Consider the following 19087-nt stretch of genomic DNA (forward strand, 5'->3'; position numbering starts at 1 on the left):
GACATCCCCTGCTCATGGATTGGAAGAATAAACATTATTAAAATGGCCATCCTACCAAAAGCAATATACAGATTCAATGCTATTCCAATCAAAATTTCAATGTCATTCTTCAAAGAAATAGAACAATTACTGATGAAATTCATATGGAATCACCAAAAACCCCGAATAGCCAAAGCTCTCCTGAAAAAAAAAAAAAAGAAGGGAATGGAGGCATCACATGCCCAGACTTCAAACTATACTACAAAGCCATAATCATCAAAACTGCATGGTATTGGAACAAGAACAGACACACAGACCAATGGAATTGAACAGAAAATCCAGAAATAAACCCACAGATTTACGGTCAACTAATCTTTGACAAAGGAGCAAAGACTATGCATTGGAGCAAAGAAAGTTTGTTCAATAAATGGTGCTGGGAAAACTGGGTCGCTACATACAAAAGAATGAAGCTTGACCACTACCTCAATATGGATTAAAGAACTAGACATAAGACCTGAAACCATAAAATATATAGAAGGAAATATAGGCAAAACACTACATGACATGCACATCAAAGACATCTTTACAGACACATCGCCCAAAGCAGTGATAGTGAAGGCAAAGATAAACAGCTGGGACTACATCAAATTAAAGAGCTTCTGCACAGCAAAAGAGACAATAACAAAAACAAAGAGAAACCCCATCAACTGGGAGAACATTTTTGCACACAACACTAATGATAAAGGACTGATCACAAAAAATCTGCAAAGAGGGCCTCCCCGGTGGCGCAGCGGTGGCGCAGCGGTTGAGCGCTGGGTTGCGAAGCTGCTCACGGCCTCTGCGGCGGCGCCAGTTCGATCCCCAAATGCTCCCCGGCCACCGGAGGAGGGTCCCACATGGCGCGCAGACCTCTCCTGCCGCCCGCTGCTCCTCTCAGCAGTGTACTTCGGTCCTTCTGCCTGCTCTGCTCCCCGCTCTGGCTCTGGTGAATTCTCTCACCCTCCCGCACTTCTGACTGTACCCAGTGCATGTAATAAACAAATAAACAAAAAACAAACAAACAAATAAATAAAAATACATGCCTCTTTAAAAAAAAAATCTGCAAAGAGCTGATGAGACTCAACAACAAAGAAAATAATCCTGTCAAAAAATGGGCAGAAGAGCTAAAAAGAAACTTCTCTGAAGAGGAAATGCAAATGGCCAACAGGCATATGAAAAAATGTTCAACATCACTTGTCATCAGGGAAATGCAAATCAAAACTACCATGAGATACCATATTACACCAGTGAGAATGGCACATATTAAAAAAACTAGCAACAACAAATGTTGGCGAGGATGTGGAGAAAAAGGAACTCTCCTGCACTGTTGGTGGGAGTGCAAACTGGTCCAACCACTATGGAGAGCTGTGTGGAGATTCCTCAACCTGCTAAAGATGGAGCTTCCATATGATCCAGCAATTCCACTCCTAGGTATTTACCCAAAGGACACAGAAACATCAATTCCAAAGAGCACCTGCACGCCTATGTTTATAGCAGCACTGTTTACAATAGCTAAGCTTTGGAAACAACCCAAATGCCCAAAAATAGATGACTGGATCAAGAAGATGTGGTACATATACACCATGGAACATTACTCAGCATTCAAAAAAGATAAACACATGCAATTTGGAGCAACATGGATGGCGCTGGAAGGGATCATGCTCAGCGAAATAAGCCAGAAAGAAAAAGAAAAATACCGGATGGTCTCACTCATAGCAGGAATCTAGAAAACTTAAATAAGGGACCAGGAAAATGAATAACTGTAAGAAAGTGAAAATCAAAATCAACAAACAACTACGAACCAGAGACATTCTATGGGGGGTAGGGGGCGGAGAGGGGAGGGATTGGGGTCAAAATAAGGGGATTGCAATTGTATGGGGAATATAAAAATAAAATTTATTTAAAAAAATTTTTTAAAAAAGGTAATAGTTAAGGTTAACTAAGCTATTGCAGAGTGCACGATGCTCAGAAATGGGGGGTGATGTAGCATGCGGGTGGTGCTGACTACAACTATGGCAGCAGTTAAGAACTGAGGTCCAGATGGCAGGACCAGGGCAGCAGGTAATGAGTGGCCCAGGTGAGGCTACCTGAAGGGCATTCAGAGGACACAGCAGCGTTAAGGGGTTTAGTGTGATGTGATGTTAGCACTGTGGCACCTGTCCAGGCTATGGAAGACAGAAAAGGCCGAGGGAGCAGATAGTAAGGAAGCCAAGGGTGACCAAGTACCTACTGAAGTTATGAGAGCTATCAGAATGAGAGCTCTAGTTTGCCCAAATACACTCCACCACCTATGAGCTATGTAACCTTGGCAAGTCACTCAGTTTTCCAAGCTCCGCTTCTTCATCTGCAAAATAAGGTTGATATGAATATTGGCTTTCTATAAAAAGGGTATCACATCTCACAATCATAAAAGAGAAATACACAACATCTAGACAGAATTTTTTAACATTGTTTTATTGTAAGTAGAATCATTTTTAAGGTTATCTTTTTCTTGCAAGTATTATCTATTTTACATTCAGTTATATAAAATTCCTTTAAAATACCTTTTTTGGACAACTTACTTTTATTAATGGTTCTTAAGGGTTAATATACTCATCCATCACATGATTCAAAACTCACAAGGAGGTGATGGGTAAGATTATTAACACCCAAGCTTCTCAAAATATACCTCTTCATTTGACTGCAATTACAGGTTGATGAGGTCAACAGGGAATGACACTAAACAGGTCAGCCAGGTAAAAAGAGCTGTGACACACCAACATCCACACAAGACAGTGGTAGAGAGAGGAACTGTGATCAGTGAGAAGGTGTCCCCTTCTCCTCAGGTGGGCACCAGACAGTGCATCTTTATTCACCTCTGTACAGCCATGCACTTTTCCTTCTTATTTTGGATACATGATGCAACGTGCAAGAGGCAGAGCACATGGCTCAAGGCAGAAGTCCTGACTTTTTGGCTTCTGTTTCTTTTACTTAAAAGCCAAGTGGTGCCACCAGGCAAGCTAATCATCCTCGCTGGGTCTCATCCTAAGACCTCCACCTACCTCATCCTCCCACGATCCCCATCCAAACAGGGCTGTCAGTAAAGGATGTGCCCAAACTCCAGGTGAAGCATCCCCCTCCAACTGCAACTCTCCTTCCCTCCCCACCCCCAGACTATCAGAGCAAGGGAACAGGTCACAGGCATAGGAAATGCACAAGGTGATGACGGATGCTGGAACTGGGAGCTTATTGAGCAAACTTGAGCCCAAATTCCCTGGACATCTAAGCTCTCCATTTACTTCCTTAAGAAACTGAAATCAAAAAGAATGATTTGCCAAAATCACAATCAATGACAAAACTAGAAACCTGATCTCTTAGGACTCTTAGAATTAAAAGATGTTCATTGTAAAATATTCAAGTATCACAAAATAATTTTTTAGGGGCCTCCTTGGTGACACAGGGGTTGAAGACACAGCGCTATCAAGGAGTCGCCAGCCACTACAGCATAAGTTTGATCCCCGGCCTGCCAGGGAGCTAACCCACATGGCACAGCGGACTTCTCATGGCTGGCTGGCGATAGCTTGACAAACTTTTACCCCTGTGCCACAAGGGAGGCCCCTACAAAGTTATTTCTAATGCACTCCATCAAGAGATTTTAAGGTTATTAACAAAATAAAACTTAATAGCATTTAATGATGTTAAAATCAAAAGGATATAAATTCTAATTGGCCTTTCTTTTTACTGACGGTCAGTGGTCAATTTACTCATATATTTCTCTTCATACAACAGAAGCTGGAAAAAAATTTTAAGCAAATTGCAATATACAGTAATGAGAATTGACATGTTGAAACTATAAATACTCTTCCTAAAACTGAATTTTTAATTTACCCAAGAAAATAATACATCCTATATGCAAAAGAAATGCTTCCTTCTCAACCAGTGCACTAAAATAGAAACTTGTTATAAAAATGAGATCACAATAAATAGCTTCCTATTAATTACTGAGTAATTAATTGGTTTCAAATCAACAGTTTTTGAGCCTAAGTATACAGCAAACACATGAAGAGGATTAATCCAAGCAGCTTTTGGACCCTGTACTCTGAGTTATACCATTAGTCAGTCTAAAGACAAAAAAGCTGGGAAAAGAGATCAAACTCCACTCATAGCACTTCTAAGACTATTTTGTGGGCAAGACAGGATAGGCAAATGAGTAAAACTTCTGAATGTTGGAAGTCAGAGCTCTCACTGTAGAAGAAGACAATAACATGAAATGGGAAAGGAGTGATGCTGGGCTGAAACAAAGAAACGGTATGATCTCTCTCTCTCTCTCATATGCATGCCCCAGTTAGACCGAAAGAGTCTAGCAGCAGCGGCATCCCAGCAGCAATGAACACCCGGAATAACAAGGTTTCTAAAACCATCTCCCACTAAAAGGAACCAGGGCTGGAAGAGGAAAGAAACAAGATGAGTCTGGTATTAAGGAATGTTCAAAATGGATAGTCATGCAGAAGCCAGCCTAAAGGGGTTTCACTGCCCAAATTAAGTACAATATAAGCATCAGCATGAATGACAATAACAGTCTCTAAAAGACTGAATAAAATGAATACATGAGTCCAGAATATTAAGGGGGAGACAAAGCTCTTTTGTATAGTAGACTAATACTAAAAAAAAAGAATAAGACAAAATCACTAATTCAGGCAAGATGCTTAAAACCACTGAACAAAGCTGTCTCTCTCCTACTAAGTACCTCCCAACCACTAAGGTGAAAAGGCAGCTTTACAGCAGAGAAATGCAGCCCACAAAAGTGATCACATGGCCAAGTTTAACATCACCATTCCTGGGATAAACTGATGGGTGAAACCTCCTTATGGAGCACCGAGGAAGACCCAACATCCTGAGGGATCACTCAACTGAATGTGATCCCAAGGAAGCAATGTGAGGATTACTCTATAAAATGACCAGCCTGTAATCTTAAAAAGCCTATGCCATGAAAGATAAAGAGAGGAAATTACATCAGATCTGAAGAGATCAAACCCACAAGACAATTAAATGTAACATATGATCCCAGGGTGGAGCCTGGCTTGGGAAAAAAATGTGTTGTAAATGGGACAACTGGCAAAATGGGAATATGGATAATCCTGTTAAACTGTTAAAAGTTTATAACTATAAGGTGTTTGTAAGAGAATGGCTTTATTCTTAGGAAATATAATCTGAGGAATTTAAAAATACAGGGTCATGATGACTAGCAACTCAATTTTGAGTAGCTCTGCAAAAAAAAAAAAAAAAAAAAAAAAAAAAAATAGGGCCTCCCCGGTGGTGCAGCGGTTGAGCGCTGGGTTGCGAAGCTGCCCGCGGCCTCTGCTGCGCCGGTTCTATCCCTGCTGCTCCCTGGCCACAGGAGGAGGGTCCCACATGGCGCGCAGACCTCTCCTGCCGCCCGCTGCTCCCCTCAGCAGTGTACTTCGGTCCTTCTGCCTGTTCTGCTCCCCGCTCTGGCTCTGGTGAATTCTCTCACCCTCCCGCGCTTCTGACTGTACCCAGTGCATGTATAAACAAGCAAACAAACAAACAAATAAATAAAAACATGCCTCTATTAAAAAAAAAATTAAAAAAAAAATAGCATGCATATGTGTACACACAGAGAGAAAAAAGTAGAAAGATGTGTGGTGAGTCAAATGTTAATTGGTGAATTCAGGTCAACTATAAGATGAAATTCAAAGTTCTATTTTAGCAACTTTTCTGTAGGTATGAAAATATTTCCAAAGTAGTATGTTTTTTCCAAGATCAAGGTATCCCTCTACCTTCCACTAAAAGAAGGCATTTTGAGATCACAATTTTTTTTGGAGTTAGGGCTTCCTCCTACCAATAAAAAATGCAGACCATTGGATCTCTGGGATTTGGTTACATTTATTTGCCCTTAATATACCGCTCAACCAAATAATTTTGTTCATGTCAAAGTTCTTCCAAAATGGCTTCTCTAATTCTAAATTATCCTTGGTGAAATTATGTCATCTAGATAAACAAACAAATTTGAGTTAAAGCATAAATTCATGTGAAAACCAGAAGTCCAATCTGGAGTTGTTACAGATACAGATTTAGACTGTATCTACAAATCCTTGAGTGTCTGAGACGGCCAGGTGAAAGTATTAATTGTATATTTTATGAGTTAGTTCCCCCAGCCTAATGGCCATGCATCTGTCTCACAAATGTGCACAAATGTGATGTAAACTTTTGATGAGGTCTCCCCCAGAACCAGACCCCACAGACAAGACAAAGGAAAGTTTTCATAAAGTCTTGGGGGGAAAAAAGTAAGAAGAATGAGTTAAAACTGTATGTACTAACCTACAAAGATCTCCAAAACGCTGTCAGCAAGTCAAAAAAGTGTATAAAGAGTATAACTTCACTTATGTAAAATATTCTAAGTATGTATGTTTGTAAAAGTGGGAGGGAAAAAAAAATCAACATTTTTCCAGATTGTTCGGTGCTTCCACCATGGTTCACCACCATCTGTGCATGCATCTTTCACACTGACACAGGGGAGGAAGTCCCTCCTAGGAATGGCCAACAAACCAGAGAGCGCTGCAAAAAGACTGCCTTGGTTCCAAATAAGCCTCTTTCCTGTCAGGTACTCCCAAGTTCTCCCATTCTCAAGTATAAGACTACCAAGCTTGGCAGGCACACTAACCTGCCCAGGATCATCAGAGGTAGCCAGAGGCACTCAAAATGCTTCTGTATCATGAGACCTATTATCAACTGAAGTGCACTGGCAGATCCTGAAAACTCACAACTGCCAGCTGACCCTGGGACACTGCTGTCCATTCTAAAATTGCCCCCAAGCAATTATCTGCACAGTGATGAATTTAGCTAAGGACAGATCCCCCGGCAAACAAGGCTCCAAAGACAAGGTGGGAGCAAAGGGTGAACCTGAAGGCACACTCAGGCAGCACATACACCAGGGCTCTGCTTTTAGCTCTGTCCCATCCAACACAGAGCAGTCAACAGCTGAGGGCAGACAGATGACAAGCTCATGGCTGGCTGCCAGAGATCTGGAAGCCAGCCAAAAGAGAAGGACCAGAAGAGTGCAGTGGCACTCCAGTTTAGGCCAGGCTACCTGATATGAGGGCCACACCAGACAGGAGAGGAGAGAAGACCACAGGTGAATGCAAATCGGCATGCAAATCAGCACCCACAAGTTCCAAGCAAGGCTGGCATTAGTATGGCGGCCATGGGAAGGTCGGATCATATCCCTGCGCAGGATATGATCCTATTTGTACACCTCAGTGCCAGGCAAGTCCAGCAGAGGGAGCCTGGTCCATATACCTCAAAGGTTTCCTCAGCCCCTCCAAACCCAGGCTGATGTGTTAGTGAACTTCAGCGAGGATCCATATTTGTGAGATGCCCAGCTCAAAGTCACAGGAGCAAGCTTGCCCCAGTGTGAAGTCCAGGCCAGCTGGCTCTGCAGGTGCTCCAAAAGCATTATTGCAGGCAGCCACAGGCCATCATCCATGCCTCCCCCACCAGGGGCAGCTGCAAGGTCTGCTGGCTAAGGGAGCTGTTGCCCTTTATGTTAAAATATAAATAGCCATTTGTGTATTTGTTCAATAACTGATTTCAGAGTACCCACTCTGTGCCAGACTAGGCCCAAGGGACATAGCATGAACGTGATAAGGAGCAAAACATGTCAGTATGAACAATCCTACCCCTGTCCAAAGTGCTGCGGCTATCTTGGGGGCTCTCAGCAAGCCACACGCTGCCTCTTCTCTGACCATCAGAAGGGCCAGATTCTTTAGCATGCACTGGCTATCAGACACTGCCCAAAGCCACTGTGCTCGCAGCCTCTCAAGTGGGGATTTCTCCCAAGAAACATGCCCTATGCCCAAGAGTCTGCACACAAATGCACACACACAGTCTGAGTTTCAGGCGTGTCCCCACACTCCTTGAAAGTCCATTCATGAATAACGTTAACAGTTGCCCTAAAAATATTTGTTTTATATCAGCTGATTTTTAGAACTATACCTACCTATTTAATTCTCACAACATCTCTACAAAATCAGCTCTATTATGTTGTGTTACATATGGGGAAACTGAGACACAGAGAAGTCACATGGAGGATAGCAGAGCAGGATTTGATCCCAGGCAGTGTGGCTTGAGGGGCATGTTCTTCACCACCCTACTAGCCTCACTGTGATCTAACTCAATTATTCCTCCTATAGACAGCTCTGTAAAGAAGCAAAGCCAGACCTCGATTTTCCTCCCCAGCATATTCTAGGTCTTTGGGCCACTGCATACCAATCACAATCCATGGGATGGTCACCCTCCAGCCTGGATTGCTCTGTTAAGGCCAGCCATGTCCACACTGACAGCACACACAGTTCAGCTTGGAGCAGAAGGATGAGAGATGCTTTGACTAAAACATCCCAAGACATGCTAGAAACATAAATATCACTTAATAACCATACAGTGAGCCTATGCATCACTCTGCTTGGCTAAATGTTGGCCCAAAACTGGGTTCTTGGGATTACCAATCTGTTCTACAGGCTGGAAGGGGCTGTTGCCAGTTCCCACAGCACCCCAAAGACAAAACCATGTGATGAGGTAGCAACCTAGCAGCCCATCAAGGGAAAACACTGAATCAGAGTCTTGTGATCTACTAGGTGCTCAATGTTGTGACCGACGCATTCCACTTAGAGCCAAGAAACTACCAGGTGTTTTCCTATGCCAAGTATCAAAAAAGACAAAGGAACAGAGCTAAGATACCACCCGAACCAGGGGGTGGGGGGAGACAACAACTACATATCCTCCCATGACTAAAAGGCCGAGTGCATTCAGTGCTGCAGGACTGCCCAGGAGGCTTAGGAGGTAAGACCAGGGAAGGTTCCAGGCCAGGGCTATCTGGGCCTGAGGAGTGGGAAAGGCACACCCTAACAGTAGCAACAAGATGTGGATGTGTTTGCCAACAGCACTTTCTTCATTCCTAAGACCAGAACCGACTGAAACACAAGCACCGACAAGCTGCCAACTGCCATCTGGAGCTTTAACTGCAGTGCTTCCTGTGGCCTCAAGACCATGCTGTGGTGACACAGTGCCTGCACACAGCAGGTGTTAGTGCTTGTTATGGGGTAACTGCAAGCAATGGGGAGGCATCACTTGTTCATCTCCCAGGAGCCAACTATTCAAAGGTAAAAGGCCATGAGGTATACAACTTTCCAGTGACTCAGGAAAAAAAATGTGTACACCTACATCTCAATGTTCCACTGCACACACATAGGAGGGATAATGGAAATAAGGTAAAATACTAACAATACTAAATACTAATAGTAGTATTAGCAGGTGTTCTCTGCACACAATTTATTCTTACAACTTTTCTGTATGTTTGAAATTACCTCCAAAGGCTTCTTTATATCTGCAATGTTATATATATGCACTATCTCGTGTGTGTGTGTGTGTGTGTGTGTGTGTGAGAGAGAGAGAGAGAGAGAGAGAGAGAGAGAGAGAGAGAATTCACTAGTTTCCAACTAAAAAGAATGAAATGGTTAAGCCCAAAACCCAATCTGCTAGCAAGGTTAGATATACAGTGTTACAGGGTAGTGGGCTATGTTGGTTAGAATTCCAAACTCAGGAGGCACTTGGCAAGCCCAGGTACAGGGCTTTCCATCTATTTCTATGAGCTTCAGCCATGTCTGCTTGTAAAATATCCATATTCTTCCTATTCAATAACTCAAATATTGATCCAGAGGGAAGGTACTATGGCCACCTGTCAGCTGAAAATTTATCAGTTCAGCACAGCCAGCAGGCCCCTCGGGGTTGCTAAAGGCAAAGAACAAACCCTGAAGTAGAAGCCAGCCTATCGGTTTGAATCCCAGCTATGCTGTGCACCAACTGTGTGACCTTATGCAAGTCATTTGTCTCATCCAGCCAGTTTTCCCAAGAGTACAAGGAAGATAGCTTCCAGTCCTGATACTTTACCAGGCAGCCTGGCCAAATCCAAACTTTCTAAAGGGTCAGGGACCATAGCCTAGGAAGCACTCACTCAGAAAAAGCAAACATTTCTCAGCAATTTAAGATGGGCATTCCCAGGGCCTCCCTGGTGGCACAAGGGGTTAAGACACAGCACAGTGAAGCTATCTGTAGCCACTGCGGCATGAGTTCAATCCCTGGCCAGGGAGGTGACCCACATGGCACAGCAGACCTCTCCTGACTTGTCTGCTGCTTCCCTCAGCAGTGTATTTCAGTCAGTCTGCCTGTTCTGTTCCCCAATGCCTCTGGTCAATCCTCTCAAACCCCCTCCCACAACACACACATACCCCTCTGGCCTGTACCCAAGTTGTTGTATGCATAAATAAAAATAAATTTTTAACAACAACAAAAAAATAAGATGGGCATTCCCATCTCCCTAGAGAGAGCTGTGGCTGAAACTACAGCATGATTTTCTTTCAGAATTGGAGCTACAAAAAGTTTCAGAATCAGCAAACGATATCTGTTCCTTGCACAGATAAAGGAGCAAGCAGACACTATCAGTGGAATGGGCAAAGCCCCTGCCAAGGGTGCACAATGGGGGGCAGAATGGATTTCTAGATTGAAATTTCATCTCAGCACTTAGCTTGATGAGTATTTCAGTTTCTCCATCTGTGAAACAGGGCCAATAACAGTATCTACCTCACAGGTTCCACCTGAGAGTTAAATTTACGAATACCAGTGAATGGCAAGTAACACATCCTCAATCAACCAAGAAAAAGCTGCATTTAAAAGAAATTGGTGGGGGCCTCCCTGGTGGCACAAGGGGTTAAGACTCAACCTATGAGGCTATCCGCGGTCACTGCAGCGCGTGTTCAATCCCTGGCCAGGGAGGTACCCACATGGCGCAGCAGACCTCTCCAGACTCGCCCGCTGCTCCCTTCAGCAGTGTATTTCAGTCAATAGGCCTGTTCTGTTCCTCACTCTGTCTCGGTGCATCCTCTCACCCCCCACACCTCTGGCCTGTACCCCAATTCTTGTATGAATAAATAAATCTTTAAAAATAAATAAATAGGGCCTCCCCAGTGGTGCAGCGGTTGAGCACTGGGTTGTGAAGCTGCCCACAGCCTCTGCAGCGCCGGTTCGATCCCTGGCTGCTCCCCGGCCACAGGGCGAGGGTCCCACATGTGTGCAGACCTCTCCTGCCGCCCGCTGCTCCCCTCAGCAGTGTACCTCGGTCCTTCTGCCTGCTCTGCTCCCCGCTCTGGCTCAGTGTATTCTCTCACCCTCCCGTGCTTCTGACTGTACCCAGTGCTTGTATAAATAAATAAATCTTTAAAAAAGATGCATGCGTTTGTTTATTTATACAAGCACTGGGTACAGTCAGAAGCGCGGGAGGGTGAGAGAATTCACCAGAGCGGGGAGCAGAACAGGTAGAAGGACTGAAGTACACTGCTGAGGGGAGCAGCGGGCGGCAGGAGAGGTCTGCGGCCATGTGGGATCCTCACCTGGCAGCCGGGGATTGAACCGGCGCTGCAGAGGCTGCGGGCAGCTTCACAACCCAGCGCTCAACCGCTGCATCACCGGGGAGGCCCCTAAATAAATAAATCTTAAAAAAAAAAAAAAAAGTTTTAGAAAAAATCAATCTAAGTAAATAAATAAATAAATAAATAAATAAAAGAAACTGGTGAAGTTAAGTGGTTTGTAGCTCAAAGTGGTTTGGCCTGTCTTCAAGGGCTCCACCTGGCAGAAATGAAAGGATGCCCACCCTCCCTCTCTCCAAGTGGGTTCTAGATGGTGCTCTCCTTACATGCAAGTCTGCTTCTAAGTCAAGGATCCAACAGAAAGCAGGTGAGGACCACAGAAGCTTCCCTCCCTGAACTGACCCCCTCACCCCATAAATCCAAGCCAACTCACCCCTGTCTGGTACTCTCCAAAAGGTCACAGATTACACACGAGCACATAAGAACACAAGCCCATCTGACCCAGATTGAGAGCCAACCTCACTGCCCAATCAAAATCAAGGATCCAGTTGGAGTGCCACAGATATTGCAGGACAAATCAAGATACGACTCAGAGTCACCATAAAGTTCTGATCTGGAGTTATGGAATTTAAATAACTTTGCTCCCTCTACCAGAGCCATCACCCAAATCAGACCCAAGCTGAGGTGTGCTTCACAGGTACAGACAATTGGCCACCTCTGACACTTGCCCCTGGGCCTCCACATTCAGTAAACCGATTTACACCAAGTCTCTTCTTCCACACCTAAAGGGCACTCCTAGAGGGAGGGGTTTGTTCACTTCATCTGAGCATCTCCAGTGATGGGCACACAGTGAGCACTTGCTGAATTGCTTGCTGCTGGCCTTCTGGCAGAATATGTGGACAGACAAGCAAAGGAAAAGAAGTTGGAGACATCAGTCACCTCCATCATCCAGGCAGATTACAGGCCTGGAACCAGAAGCACCCCAAAGAAAACAAGGTATGATGTGTAGTTTCACCCCACAGAGTTCAGAGACTCTGATGAACAAAAACGGGCACTGGTAGCCCAAATAGGATGACATCTTACCTCTCTACAGGTGCAGACCTGTCTTCTAAAAAAAACAATCAACAGAACCCACAAATTCATTGGCTCTGGTCCTTAAGAATCCATACAGTAACCCTTGACAGGTGACCCTTTCCCCAGCTTTCGTCCCCACCCAGGCCACCCCACTGCTCACAGAACAGCAAATGCAGTCATCAAGCAGGTGTACTCTGGGAATTCAGAGAAACATCAATTGGAGAGACTTCAGGTTGAACATGGTTCCAGGGCCTTCCCCATTACGCATACAGGGCAGATCTCCATGCAGACATCAAGTTAACAGAGCCAAGAGGTACAGTGAGGCTTGGGGTGGGAGCTTGGCGAAGGCACTGTGGAGGGTGGCACACTGCTATTCTTCCAAGCCTGCCTTTGTACAACCAGGTCTGAGAACACTCAAGAGTTGGTCCTGGGCATTTCTGCCTTCAAGGGCCACTTCCTCCATTTAAAAAAAAAAAAAATTAAGAATCATACTTTTCAATTGCATTGCTGTAAGGATGAATGTATTTATATATATATATAAACATATAATATATATATGACAGTTTCTTTGATCTGAAATTGCATTTCTCCTCCCTGATTTTAAAAGCCACAGGCCGCTAAAAGCATTGTGGGCGCCAGCACCTGGCCTTGTATTTGGGGATCTCAATCTCTTATTACAGGTCAAGGGAGGCAGTATACCAAAAACAAGTAAGAGAAAAATATTGACACCTTATGGCTGCCATGATTTTGATTCCCCACCACAGGCCCACTTAGGGGAGTTTGGTTAAGTATTTAATCGTCACATACCAGGAGTGCTCCTCTGTGCCTGGCACTTTCCAAACTCCGGGGCAGCAACATCGCCACCGGGCAGGGCGTCAGCCTCAGCCCGAGCGCGTCGCTTCCGACAGGCAACGCTCTGCGGACTCCAGCCACCTCCGCGGGGAGAGTCTCCGAGCCCAGTGCTTGTCAGGTGTGACACCTCACTAGTGACAACAAGGGACAAGGCTACCGTCTTCCAGCCCAGGAGTTTCCAGGGCCGAGACGCTGGCATAAAGGCACTGCGAAGCGGAAGCAAGGGAAACCTTGCACCTCCACGAGCGGCCCTCTCGACCCCCAGCACTCAGCCGCCCCAACCCCTGGGCCAGCTAGGAGGGGGCGCCTAGGGGCGCAACCCCTCAGCCACAGAACTCCCAGGCCCCAGAAGTCTGGCCGAGCCCCGCACATCACTCGCTTCCATCAACCTTAAAGCAAGCCCGCAAAGGTCCACGGACGTGGACCCAGAGCAATCTTTCTCGTGAACAAAGTTCCACGGTGTACTAGGCGCTCAGAGCCAGATGAACTCAGGGCGCGGTCCCCCGCGGGGGCCGGCGGTCAGCAGGCAGGCCTCGGCAGGCGCCCTCCCGGGACTCGACCCCGCCGGCCGCGGGAGGGAGGGAGGTCCCGGGCGCCCGCCGCCCCGCACGCCGCCTGCCCCGCCCCGCCCCCACACGCCGCCCCCACCGCGCCGCGCCCACCGCACCGCGCACCTGGCCGCAGCGGCTCGGTGACGGTGAGCACGAGCAGGAAGAGCAGCAGGAAGGCACCGCTGTCTGCCTTGGGCACCATTTATCCTCCGTTCATCGTCCCCGGGGCGGCCTCGTGACCCCGCGGGGAGGCCGGACCAAGCCGGGCTGAGGGCCAAGGGGCCGGGCACGGGGTCGGGAGCGGGGAGGCTGCAGGGGAGGGCTACGGCAGGGCCGCGGGCTCGCGCGCACCCCCAGCAGCGGCCTGAGGATCCGACTCCGGCTCCCGCTCCGCGCAAGATGGCGGCCGTCCTGCTCCGCTCCGCGCCCCGCCCCCCGCCCGCGTCGCCGGCTCCGGCCAAAGAGCTCCGAGCAGGGAGGCGGGGCCTGCTCGCTCCCAGCGGCGCGAGGACCGCGGCTGAGCGGGAGGCGGAGCCTGGGAGACGGGGCCTGACCCCGGCGAGGCCCAAAGCTGGGCCGGTAGCAGGCGGAGCTCGGGGGCGGGCCATGCTGGGGGGCGGGGCTAGGAGGAGTCAAGGGCCTGCCATTGGCCGAGCGGAGAGGTGGGGCTCGGGGACCAGGGCGGGGAGAGGGCCTGCCGAGGGCCTGCGGCCCCTGGGCGCCGGGCAGAGGGCGTGCGGAAGGGGCGGGGGGCCAAGATGACGGACACAGAAAGGGGCCGGGTAGTGGGCTGGAGAGGCTGGGAGCCAAAGGGCCGCGGGCGGCCCAGGGGGGCCAAATATGAAAAAAGGGGCGGGACACAGAGATGAGGGGGACCGGGCGGGTGGTGGTTGAAGCAGAACCCCGGGACACTAAGCGTCTTAACACCTTGCACATCTGCAGGCACAAGTCCTGTCAGCCGCCTGGGAGTGTGCCCTAAAGTAGTCTTCTTAAAGGGAGGAAAACTGGAAGGAGGCACCGAATTGTCTTTGAGTTGGTTTGGGGGTGAGGAAAAAGCGTCGACACTGTGAGGTATAGGTAGTGTGGCTTCACTGGCACACACAACTGAAAATGTTTCCAACCGATGAGGAAATAACATGAAGGGTATACAAAGAGAGCCGACTGGGAAGTCCAGCTCCTTGAGCGACTAGAGCAAAGCAGGCCTCTGGAGGAAGGGCCCTGCATACGCGATGGGGGGAAGAAGGGGTAGGAACACTGCCACAGCAAGCCATGTCTGTGTGGAAGAAAAGCCCCTGGGACAGCGCTCCAAGGGCTGGCCTCATATATTTTGGGAACAGGGTGATTACAGAAGGGAAGACAGCAGTTGGGGTATCCTCAGCAGGAAAGAGGAAGGACCACCAGCTACAAGGCCTGGCACAGGGATGCTGAGGCTGGGGAAGGAGGTAAAGATAGGAGCAGAGAGAAGGGAGAATGGGGCCAAAGTTGGCGGGACCCATCACAGCCTGACCTGCTCCCAATCCCACCATCTCACTCCCCAGGAGTAATGCTCTCAAGCCTCTTCAAGGCATGGTACAGTACTCCTGAGTGTCCCAGGATTCTAGCTTGTGACACCTGGGGTCATCTGAGGAAAAGGTGCCCCTCTTTCTGGGTGGAAATGGCCAAGGTCAAACAAGGCTAGGCAAACTTGCCTGCTCCTGTCCCCTCAAGGGCACATCCTAGTGCATGTGCTAAACAAAGGATCTGACCATCTCTCCCTTTTTCCGATGGATGGCCGAAACAATGGTTTAATGCTGCCCTAGCCACTTGCACTGTTCTCAGGGAGCATTCCTGGGAGCAGCTGCTGGCACTCAGAGCAGAATCCAGACCCAGCCTTCTGACACCCAACCCCCGATCTACCCTGGGAGCCCAGCCAGGACTATGGGCTGGGCAGGCCCCCAGGAAGGAACATCCAAGAGCAGAAATCCCTGCCAGTTGTCCCCCTCACAGAGGCACTGTGGGAGCAGTCCAGCAAAGTTTCAGATGATGAAAAAAGAAGGGTAGGCAGGTGGACAGTCTAGCTCACCATGCAGGGAGGAGGCAGAGCTCTGGCTTCAACCATAAGTACAGGCCAGGAGTTTTTGCTACTCCTGATCCACCTACCTCTACCCTTCTTGGCTCTGCTCTGTGGGCTTCAGGATGCCTGTGTGGATACCATCAAGGTCTTCCAGGACTGAAGGAAGGGAAAAGAGGTCAGGAATGTTTTGCCCCAACTCTCTTCCTGTGGGGTGACTGCCCTTCTCAAAGTGACCCTCTTTACAGTATACTTCCCAGGTTCCAGTGGCCAGCTCCCCCTTTCTCCAGTGGCTTGTTATTACCCGTGAAGTCCCCTATACTCTATTCCCACCTTTATCATACTTTTACTAGCAAAACTTCCTCAGATGCCCTAACTTGAGAAACTTCTGTTTCCTGCTGGGACCCAGGCTAACACGACCACCCATCTAGGTTTCCTAGGATGCCCCAGGTTGCAGTAATCACCACCACTCCACACACTGCCCTGGCTCTAGGCTTGGAAGTATGGCAGACTGAGCTGTTCCCCACAGCCCCTCCTACCTCAGGTCCCAGCCGAATGTGAGGCCACTCTCTTCTGTCCTTTGGTTGCCTCCAGCCCACTGGCCAGCCTTCTAGCGTTCTGAGTCCAAGTGGCTCAGGCCAGAGCCCATTCCCCAGAGCACTCCTCCTTTATGACTTCACCCACTGAAGTCACCTGGGAGACAATGCTGAATGTTCCACCCGAGAGTCTTGGCCTCTGGGAGGCAGGGACAGCAGGCCTGGCCAGCCCAGAGGACTCTCTGTCCATAGTGTAAATGAGGACGTCCCTGGCCCATGTCCCGCAGGGATGTAGAGGGCAGCCTCAGAGGCACTGGGCACTCCTGGCACCATGGATGATGCTGCTGTCCTTAAGCGACGAGGCTACATCATGGGGATAAATTTGGGAGAGGGCTCATACGCAAAAGTCAAATCCGCTTACTCTGAGCGCCTGAAGTTCAATGTGGCAGTCAAGATCATAGACCGCAAGAAAGCCCCCACGGACTTCTTGGAGAAATTCCTTCCCCGGGAAATTGAGATTCTGGCCATGCTAAACCACCGCTCCATTGTCAAGACCTATGAGATCTTTGAGACATCTGATGGCAAGGTCTACATCGTCATGGAGCTTGGGGTCCAGGGCGACCTCCTTGAGTTTATCAAAACCCGGGGAGCCCTACAAGAAGACGATGCTCGCAAGAAGTTCCACCAGCTATCCTCGGCCATCAAGTACTGCCACGATCTGGATGTCGTCCACCGAGACCTCAAGTGTGAGAACCTTCTCCTTGATAAGGACTTCAACATCAAGTTGTCCGACTTCGGCTTCTCCAAGCGCTGCCTGAGAGATGAGAGCGGCCGACTGACATTGAGCAAGACCTTCTGTGGGTCGGCAGCCTACGCAGCCCCTGAGGTGCTGCAGGGCATCCCCTACCAGCCCAAGGTGTATGACATCTGGAGCCTGGGCGTGATCCTCTACATCATGGTCTGTGGCTCCATGCCCTACGATGACTCCAACATCAAGAAAATGCTGCGCATCCAGAAGGAGCACCGCGTCAATTTCCCCCGCTCCAAGCACCTGACAGGTGAGTGCAAGGACCTCATCTACCGCATGCTCCAGCCGGACGTCAATCGGCGGCTACACATCGACGAGATCCTCAGTCACTGCTGGGTGCAACCCAAGGCACGGAGCCTGTCCTCTGCAGTTATCAACAAGGAGGGGGAGAGTTCCCGGGGCACTGAGCCCGCTGAGCCTGGCCCTGATAAGAAGTCTGCCACCAAACTGGAGCCCCTGGAAGAATCACGGACTGAGGCACAGCCTGAGACAAAACCCGAGCAGGAACCATTGCAAATGCAAGTGCCGAAGCCATCCGAGACCAAGGGTCTCGTCGAAGAGCAGCCACCGAACAAGGAGACAGAAGAAGGGGACTCCCCGGAGCCTCCACAGCCACATACCCAGCACACCTAGTGAGCCTCTGGTGGCCCAGGGGGCCATAGGCAATTACGCAGAGCTCATGGCTTCCAGCCTGAGCTCTGAAGAAGCCAAGGGGCAAGCCAGAGAAAGAAGACAGTCTCGGTTGAGCCGCTATTTTCGTCAGTTTCTTCTCCCTCCCTTCGAACTTGATAACCCTCATGGCTAAAGAAGCAATAAATCACTATATTGGTGCAGACCCCAAGGTGAATGTCTTTGCCCCAGCTGACTGCCCTCATTCACCCAGGGTGAGGATCCTGTACTCCTCCCAGTTCCCCACACCACAACTCCTGCTTGGGAAAGTGTGTTCCACTATGCCCATCCCTGACTATGACCACAGGTCCTGGACTAGAGCAGTGAGCCAAGCGAGGAAGATGTTGCTTCCAGAGGCCCATGAGAGCTGTGCTCGGAGGGGGTGGGGGTGAGGGGGTGTGTGGGGATTTGGGGGGAGGGGTGGAGACGAGAGGATAGATCCAAGAATCCAAGGCTGCCTGCAGAGGGGCAGGAGGTGGGGGTACCTCCCATTGGGAGAGCAGGCTTCCTCTGAATGGCGGCTGAGATCTGGACCCTCATTATCCCAGCACCCGCAGCCCCAACAAGGCTGCTGATGAGAAAGCCTGCAGATGGCAGATGGGCCAGTTGCACAGTCTTTCTTAAACTCCCAACTTAAAGGGCAGCTCATTTGCTCTGCTCTGTCCACCAGGGGTTCCCACTATGTTAGTCAACACTCGGTTCTCAATAGTGCCCCAGGTTATTCTGCCCTATGGTCATTCCCCTGGCCTAAAAGCAGGGAACTCTGCTGGATGGCCCCTCCACAGTCCAGCCTGAGCATGTGCTCACAGCCACTGTGGCCTTGACCACATCCCATTCCCCTCAAGTCCTAGTCTGTTCCCAAGGGTGACACTCCCTGCCAGAACAGAGAAGCTGACTCTGGCGGGGAGGAGGTCACAACGCATGCCTGGTCTCAGCCGTCACTGCTCTCCCGCACTGCTCTCCTGCTGGTTTGCCTCATGGTCCTATACCTGCCACTTCTCAGGCAATCCTCACCTGGGCTTTGAGGCCCCCTTTCTCTTCTCCCTCTGAACTCACTCTGGACAACCTCGTGTAAACCTGCAGGTTTAACACACCAAGAGGACAAGAGTTTC

At 48.9% G+C, this 19087-nt stretch overlaps 2 protein-coding genes across 5 annotated transcripts in view; one reads left to right on the forward strand and one right to left on the reverse strand.

Moving 5' to 3' along the window:
* Positions 1-14114, reverse strand: part of DGCR2 (DiGeorge syndrome critical region gene 2) — a gene marked incomplete at both ends in the record, with an annotated part of 74053 nt that extends 59939 nt beyond the window's left edge. For all 4 annotated transcript variants that reach the window (XM_084244918.1, XM_084244919.1, XM_084244916.1 and 1 more), the window contains one exon: positions 14036-14114. In XM_084244918.1, coding sequence (XP_084101044.1) covers positions 14036-14114 — 79 coding nt within the window. The remainder of the gene's footprint in view (positions 1-14035) is intronic.
* A 2715-nt stretch (positions 14115-16829) lies between these two features.
* TSSK1B (testis specific serine kinase 1B) lies at positions 16830-17939 on the forward strand (the record flags this gene model as incomplete). The annotated part of the gene is made up of 1 exon (XM_084245480.1): positions 16830-17939. The coding sequence occupies one exon, from the start codon at positions 16830-16832 to the stop codon at positions 17937-17939; it is 1110 nt and encodes a 369-aa protein (XP_084101606.1).
* Between the last annotated feature and the right edge of the window lie 1148 nt (positions 17940-19087).

Source organism: Talpa europaea, assembly GCF_964194135.1.
Source record: "Talpa europaea genome assembly, chromosome: 10".
Taxonomy (NCBI): Eukaryota; Metazoa; Chordata; class Mammalia; order Eulipotyphla; family Talpidae; genus Talpa; species Talpa europaea.